This window comes from Aquarana catesbeiana, linkage group LG07, assembly GCF_042186555.1.
Source record: "Aquarana catesbeiana isolate 2022-GZ linkage group LG07, ASM4218655v1, whole genome shotgun sequence".
Classification (NCBI taxonomy): Eukaryota; Metazoa; Chordata; class Amphibia; order Anura; family Ranidae; genus Aquarana; species Aquarana catesbeiana.
This window is the reverse complement of record NC_133330.1, coordinates 291,634,719-291,643,312: the sequence shown is the minus strand read 5'-3', so window position 1 is coordinate 291,643,312 and position 8,594 is coordinate 291,634,719. Positions and strand designations below refer to the sequence as shown.

At 42.4% G+C, this 8,594-nt stretch overlaps 1 protein-coding gene across 1 annotated transcript in view; it reads left to right on the top strand.

Moving 5' to 3' along the window:
* Positions 1–3,653: 3,653 nt before the first annotated feature.
* Positions 3,654–8,594, top strand: part of NDC1 (NDC1 transmembrane nucleoporin) — a 52,233-nt gene continuing 47,292 nt past the window's right edge. Inside the window, exons 1-3 of the mRNA XM_073593524.1 lie at positions 3,654–3,831; positions 5,741–5,861; positions 7,499–7,600. Of these exons, the coding sequence (XP_073449625.1) occupies positions 3,808–3,831; positions 5,741–5,861; positions 7,499–7,600 (247 nt within the window). The 5' untranslated portion in view covers positions 3,654–3,807. The remainder of the gene's footprint in view (positions 3,832–5,740; positions 5,862–7,498; positions 7,601–8,594) is intronic.

The following is an 8,594-nucleotide window of genomic DNA, read 5'->3' as shown; positions in this document are numbered from 1 at the left end:
TAAAAACTGCAGAGGTGATCAAATACCACCAAAAGAAAGCTCTATTTGTGCTGAAAAAATTATAAAAATCTAATTTGGGTACAGTGTTGTATGACCGCGCAATTGTCATTCAAAGTGCGTCAGTGCTGAAAGCTGAAAATTGGTCTGGATAGGAGGGGGGTTTAAGTGCCCTGTAAGCAAGTGGTTAAGTAATTTTTCTTCTTTGCTGATGAGGCACTGATGAGGCAGCACTAATATGCCGCACTGATAGGTGGCACTGATATGCAGCACTGATGGGTGGCACTGATAGGCAGCACTGATGGGCATTGATTGGTGTCACTGATGGGCATTGATTGGTGTCACTGATGGGCATTGATTGGTGTCAATGATGGGCACTGATTGGTGTCACTGATGGGCATTGATTGGTGTCACTGATGGGCACTGATTGGTGTCACTGATGGGCACTTCTGGGGCTACATTGATAACCAGGGCACTGATTATCTGTACAGTCTCTGCTGCAAGGAGATGCCGCTGATTGGCTCTCATCGCCTCACACTCTGTCAATGTAAGGCGAGGAGAGCCGAAAAAAACATGGACACAGCCAATCACATGGTTAAAGAGCCGCGTCATCGGCTCTTTACCAAGATAAGCGTCCTAGGAACACAGCGCCATTGCCGTGCTGCGTGCCACCGCAGGTGCCCAAGAGCGGTGACACTGGGGCAAAGTCATATGATGGCGCCCCAGAATGAGAGGGGATCCCGCCCGCTGTCATTTTACTCTACGGCAGGCGGTAGTTAAAGGTTGTAATTAAAAACACAGTGGCTAAGTGGTTAGCACTTCCACGTAGTAGTACTGGGGTTGTCGGTTTGAATCCCAACCTGCACTATCTGCATGGAGTTTGCATGTTCTCCCTGTGCCTGTGTGGGTTTCCTCCGGGTATTTCAGTTTCATCCCACACTCCAAAGACATGCTGGTAGGGTATTTGGCTCCTGTCTAAATTGGCCCATGAATGTGCGTTAGGGACGTTAGATTGTAAGCTCCTTGAGTGCAGGGACTGATGTGAATGTACAATATAAACTCACCGGCCACTTTATTAGGTACACCTTGCTAGTACTGGGTTGGACACCCTTTTGCCTTTAGAACTGCCTTAATTCTTCATGGCACTGTGTTGGAAACATTCCTCAGAGATTGTGGTCCATAGTGACATGATAGCATCACCCAGTTGCTGTAGATTTGTCAGCTGCACATCCATGATGAGAATCTCCCATTCCACCACATCCCAAGGGTGCTCTATTGAATTGAGATCTGGTGACTGTGGAGGCCATTGGAGTACAGGGACCTCATTGTTGTGTTCAAGAAACCAGTGGTGAGATGATTCGATCTTTGTGACATGGTGCATTATCCTGCTGGAAGGAGCCATCAGAAGATGGGGACACTGTAGTCATAAAGGGATGGACATGGTCAGCAACAATACTCAGGTAGGCCAAGGTGTTTACACGATGCTCAGTTGGCACTGAGGGGCCCAAAGTGTGCCAAGAAAATATCCCCCCCACCATTACACCACCACCAGCCTGAACCATTGATACAAGGCAGGATAGATCCATGCTTTCATTATGTTTACACCAAATTCTGACCCCATCGGAATGTTGCAGCTAAAATCAAGACTCATCAGACCAGGCAACATTTTTCCAATCTTCTATTGTCCAATTTTGGTGAGCCTGTGCAAATTGTAGCCTCAGTTTCCTGTTCTTAGCTGATAGGAGTGGCTCCCGCTGTGATCTTCTGCTGCTGTAGCCCATCTGCTTCAAGGTTCAATGTTGTCGTGTGTTCAGAAAGTTTCCCTTTGTCTTCCACACAGAACTGCGGTCCCATAGTGAAGAATGGGATTTCTACATGAAATGCCTTTTTATGCAGCAAAATGCATTTGTTTGCTGCATCAATATGGACAAGTGGGAATCAGGCCATAAGCTATCTTGATGCTTATGTGTCACTTTCCCCAGCCAGTATGGCCGGGCAGAGGCTAATGGAACACGATTTGCACTCCAATAGCTTCACGGGGACAGAGGAGACATTAGAGGCTGTTAGACCCCTGATGTTTCAATAAAGAGAACCTGTCACCAAAAAAAATCATCACATAGGGAACTTCTTGTCCTCTATGTGCTAAATTATAACGTTTAGTGAAAAACATTTTTTATTAAAAAAAGTATAAAAAAAAATGAAAGTTCCATCCAATCACTTAAAACGCCAACAAATGTTGAGCCCCCCCACATACAAACGTAAATACAAACATTGGGGGCACCTACACATGAAAATGTTGATTGCACTACACATACAGTATCTCCACTCACTCAGAGAGCAATAATTCTAGGCCCATTTTTCATGGTTAAAGCAGAGCTCCAGACCGCCACCAAAAAATTAAAAGTCAGCAGCTACAAATACTATAGCTGTTGACTTTTAATATTAGAACACTTACCTGTCCAGGGATCCCACGATGTCGGCGCCCCAGACGATATTTCAATGGGTTCTCAGGTGCTGCCACTGCCATTTCCTGTAAGGGGAACCAGCAGTGAAGCCTTGTGGCTGCACAGCCGGTTCCCTACCTACTCCCTACAGCGCTGCGCTTTGTGGATGCCCAGCAGCGGAGGAAGGGGGCCGAACTTCAGGGGGACATTGCTGCAGTGAGGTCACCCGGTAGTGGGGATAGGCATCTGTTAAAAAAGCAGTTACCCACTCCCCCCGAAAGTTGCCAAATGTGGCAGCGGGGGGGGGGAGGAATCAAGCGGAGTTTCCCCTTTGGGGTGGAGCTCCACTTTAACTGATGACCTGTAGGGACATTTAAAGTGTTTACAATTTCGATTTTTGTGTTGCTTTAATATTGAGTGACATGTAGAAAATGATAACCACCACTATTTTATTCTCCAGAGTCTGCTTTCATAAAATATATAACGATGGGGGGGGGTTAACGCCTATCAGCAAATGTATGCAGGCATAGGACACACCCCTTGCCACGCCCCCTTAAAGGAGAATTGTACACAAAAAACAAGATTGGGTAAACCCACAAGTGCTTTTTTTTACCACTATTATTCCTTTATTTTGGCTTTTGGAATTTACAAATGCAGCTATTTAAAAATAAGATGAAAGGTTTAGCACTGGGAAACCTTTTGATAGATAAAAAGTGCATTTTACATACAACTATATAGATCAGACCAAAATGAGGGACAAATGAGGAGGAAAGAGGGACAGAGGGACATTGCTCCAAATCAGAGACAGTCCCTCGAAATCAGGGACAGTTGGGAGCTATGGTTAACGTAACCTTCAGATCTAAACTTATTTTTTAAATGTAAAAAAACAACAACGAGCAAAACCGGTTTTGGCAGTGAAATAGTTAAAAGTGCACAGGTGAGAATGAGCCCCTTAGAAAAGATCTATATATATAATAGTAATCTTCTTGTCATGCATTATTGTACAGAACAGCCAACCTGCATACAATGAGATCACTGTGATCTGGGATTAATAAAGATCTGAACATACAATGCACATTGGGCACACTGGAGGTCACACTGCATCTGGAACCAGCTTTGCATATAGGTATTTTTTTTTTTTAGCTCAGCTCCCCCTTGCCCTTTGTCTCCGCCTCTTACTTCCAGATATCAAACTACAACAACCCAAATCAAGCAGCAAATAGGGACACTCAAAACCGTACAGGCACTGCGGCGGACAGCTCTGTGGAGGCCTGTGTTTCAGACAGGCAGCGCAGCGGGCAGCCCCGGAAGGGTCCTTGTTCTCCCATGCCGCGCTGAGGGTTTGAATGGTGGAAGCGGCAGCGTCATGACAGAGATTGGAGAGAGACAGGTGAGAGCCGGGCCCGGAGGGGCTCCTCATGTCTGGGGGAAGGGCTGCAACGTGTCACCCTGCAGCTCCCGCGGTAGCAAGGCTGGGACTTGTAGTTCTATGGAAAGGGAGACAGGCTAGAACCTTCCTCTGTCCCTGTGGTCGGGCCAGGCTCTGCTCTATGGAGGATTTATAGAGATCCTGTCACAGGACTCTTCATTTCAACAGCAGTCTTCCCACAAGGCACTCTATAGTGGGGGTAGGCGACCTCAGCACTCAGCTGGCGTGGAACTACAAGTCCCATGAGGCTTTGCAAGACTCTGATAGCAACATAGAGGCAGGGGCACCTGCCGCCACCACCACCAGAACACAGCGATCGCAGCCAATGGTTGCAAGCGCTGACTGGTTTTCCATTATGCTCATTTGAACGAGGAGCTGAACACACAGGTCAAAAGTTGACCGTTTCCTGCTGAACCAACCTTTTTTGGCCTCCATGTACCCAGCTTATCCACTTCTGGACTGTCCCATGTACATATACTGCAGCTGGGCGGCCCTTAAATGCAAGATCACACACCTGTACGTGATTTCCTCTTCTGGGGTGCGTGTGCCCGCCGGCAACCTGCTCCCGCTGTGATTGGACACAGCAGGAGCCACTCGTTCCCGAGGCAGACACAACGGAGGTCTGCCTATGTAAACAAGGCAGATCGCTGTCCTGTGACAGGAGCAGACCGAGATCTTGTGTTTTCTGCTAAGCAGGAACACAGATGTCTGTCTAACAGTACAAGCACCTCCCCCCCACAGAAAGCACTCCCTAGGGGCACATTCAACCCTTTGATCGCCCCTTCCCTGCCAGTGTCATTTGTACAGTGACAGTGCATATCTTTTTAAGCACCGATCACTATATTCGTGTCAAATAAGTGTCCGATTTGTCCGCCGCAATACCGCTAAAAATCAACAATAAAAATATCCCATAGTTTCTAGCTGCTATAACTTTTGTGCAAACCAATTAAAGTGGTTGTAAATGCTTTTTGCTGACTTTTACCGATGGGTAGAGTTATTGGAATTTCCTTTCAAATTTGGCTGTTAGTGAACATAACGAATACAAATTTATCCGAGGCTACGAATTATCTGAAAATAAGGAATGTTCCATCTAAATGGAACAAATTGATAATAATAATAAAAAACATTTTATTGTTTATTATTATTCATCCATTCGTTAGCTACAGCATTCGTTATTTTGGAAAATTCGTAGCTTTGGATAAATTTGTATTCTTTACATTCACTAACAACCAAATTAGAAGGGAATATCCAATACCTATAATTTAAGTTAGTAATAGTTAATAATTCTGATTTTCGTATTTTTGATTTTCGGAATTTTTGTAAATTCGGCATTTCCGAATATTTGGAAAAATTTGTTAAACAGGTTTTCGTTAATTCGGATATTTACAAATTTTTCGAAATTCAAATTGGAACGAAACTTATCGCACATGTCTACTTTTCAGTAGGCCAACATTTCTGTATTAAAAATCCTTTTTTTATTGGTCTTATGTAATAATAATTTTTTTTTTTTTTTTTTTTTTTTTTTTTTTTTTTTTTTTTTTAACTTTTTTATTTATTTAATTTTTTTTTTTTTTTTTTGTTCTAGTCACACTTGATAGTGAAGCCATGCTTTGATCACACATTGCAAAACAAGAAGTGTACATTGATACCTTTCTTCCCAATCACACATACTCACCTTCTCTTCCTTGCCAACTCTATCACCCTGTACAAAATTCACATTGATCCAGGTTAACTTTTGCTCCCTGCCTTTAAACACACCTCCATACTGTTGGTGATGGAAGTAGGCGTACATGTTATGTAAATAATCCATATGCTGCATTTGTGGACAGTGTAGGTTACTGTAAGTCATAATCTTGTTTTTTTGTTGTAGGTGTTAAAATGGAGAGTGGCAACCAGTTTTGCCTGGTCAGTCATATTACTACCTCTGAGCTGTATAACCTTCATAGCTCTCAGCAGGCTCAACATCTTTCACCCTATACAGTGGCTCACAGGTAAGTGTCCTGGGGGTAGATTGTTGCTCACTATTATGTAAGGAAACACAGAAGTGCTGGGGTGTCCCTTCCCCCACCTTCTCGGGAGGCATTGTGTAGCTGGGTTTTCAGGCCTAATGACTTGTGTGTAATCAAATCACAAGTGTGCCCCAAAATTGAAATCTGTGCAGTAAACCTTTTTAGTAGTAAAAAAACAAAACGCGGAAGTAGACAATGCATTTTGGGGTCTTGGTGGTCCCTCCATTAGGGCTTATGATGGTGGAAGTTTTTTCACAAATTTTGTACCAGGGTGCGTTTCTTTAGGGGAATTGCTAAGTGTTCATGTATGTGCTCACTTGGGTATCTGGTAGAGCTGCATGATTAATCGTTAAAGAATCAGATTCTTCACTCCCCCTCACGATCTTGACACAGCATTATCCCGATTCTATGCAGAGTTCTCTGCTCATAGTTGTAAAAAAACAAAAAACAGGCAGCCTGCCAAGTGTATGACAACATCGCTAAGTACATTGTAACACTTAGTCCTTTTTAGATCAAAGGAATAAACTTTACTCTGTAAATGAGGGAAGCGGACCTTCAGTCATTTTTTTTTTCAACTTTGCATTAGAGCTGCGCGATTAATCGTTAAGAATCGAAATTGCAATCTTTTTCCCTTCCCGATCTTGAAAACATCATGTCACGGTTCTTTCTAACAAGTGCAGAGTCACAGCTGGAAAAAAATTAAAAATAAAAATTCCAATTTAATCACAACACCAAAGTATCTTTTCGTTCTTTTATCAAAGGAAAGAACTCCGGAGTGTAAATGAGGCAAGTTTAACCATTTAAAGACAAACCCTTTTCTGACATTTTGTTGCTTACAAGTATAAATCATTATTTTCTGCTAGAAAATTACTTGGAACACCCAAACATGATATTTTTTTTTTAGCAGAGACTCTAGAGAATAAAATGGTGGTTGTTGCAATATTTTGTCGCACCATATTTGCGCAGCGGTTTTTCAAACGCAATTTTGTTTTTTGAAAAAATACACTGAAAAAAAAAAAAAACTAAACAGTAAAGTTAGCCCGATTTTTCTTTTGTATAATGTGAAAGATGTTACACCGTGAGAATCGTGATCTTTATCCTAAGATTTCAGCTCCTGGAGAACAAGAAGTGATCTCAAGAGAATCACAGGTCTCTTGAGCCAGTTAAGACACCTATCCTGGCATTGTAGATTGTGACTGTCCAGTTTCCGGGGCAAATGCTTGCTCTAGGCCAAATTTGTCATCATGGGGTTGATTTACTAAAGGAAAATCTACTGTGCACTTGCACCAGAGCTTGGTAATTAAGGGAAAGCTTCACTTTGCAAAGAATACACAAGGAAAAGGAAAAACAGAATTTTTGCTTGCGCGTGATTGATAGAAATCTTCAGAGCTTTCCCTTCAGATCTAGAGCAACTGCACTCGCCATGCACGGTATATTTCTCTTTAGTAGATCAGCCTCCCCATATGAGGCTAAGGCTTCCCTCATTGTTTGGTTTTGGCAGCCTTCAAGACAGGTTAAGTATTTCATTAGACAAGAATATATGTGACACATTCCCTTTGATAAAAACGATCAAGTCATAATAAAAAGTTTATTGTAATTTGCCTTTCTCTGTTTTACAGATGTACTGGGTGATGTTTCCAGCAGTTCCACATTCTTTTGTCTGCTTCTGCTGTCATTACTGCAGGGGGTCCAATGTGCCTTCAATGTAAAGTTTTACTCAGGTGAGCTTTAATAGATTTTAGAAAACCTGGACCCAAAACCAGTGACCTTTTTTGAGATGAGAGCAATCCTGGAAGTCACATTTTAATGATCCCCGTGCCAGATGGACAAATCCCAAATGCTGTCATGGTTACCGTGAGATCTGATGACCAGGAAATGTCTATACAGTTAACTATTCCTTTTTCAAGGGGACTTTTCATAATTTACTTGAACAATTTGCTTACTATTGCAGCCCTTCAGAATGCAGCTGTCATTTTATTTCTAAGGCAGGTTAAAATTGAGGAATAATATTTGATTCTCTTGGGCAACAGCCTCCTTCCTGTGAATCTGTGCTCTGGCCAATTCACAGTTGTTAATGTTAAAGGGTAAAGTGAATCTAGGACTGAGGTGCCACATTTGTATTTTCTAAGTACTTTTTTAGATTGGGGCAGCTGTTTTAGGCCTGATTCACACCATAGCACAGAGACTTCAGTTTTTCTACATGCATTCAGCAAGGGCAAAAAAAAAAAATGTTCTCTGTGCTCTGTTCATACCAAATTTTATTCTGCACAGGGCAAAAACAGACTCAACATTGGTGTGAACGGGGCACATAACTGACACGTATGAAAACTGATGTCTCTGCAAATGAAATCTGCGTGATTTTTCCCTTCAGTTTTCATGCACGTATGGTATGAACGAGCCCTTATACTATATTATAATATTCTGTGTCTGTTACCTGCAAACTGTTATTTTAGTATTTTTCACTAGAAGCCAAGAGCCCCTAAACGGTAAATCATAAAGCGAAACTAAGATTTAATAGTTTAAAAAAACATCATTCCCAGCATGTGCCAGGGATGTAACTGCCACATTTGCTTGTGTCCTCAATCAAACTGTCAAACCATCAAATGGCTGGTGTCATAACTGATCATGTGCAGCACCATGACTGTTGCAGATCCAACAGAAGCAGCTTCCTTTGGCTGTAAAGGATAGATGGATTTCACCATTTGACCTCTGAAA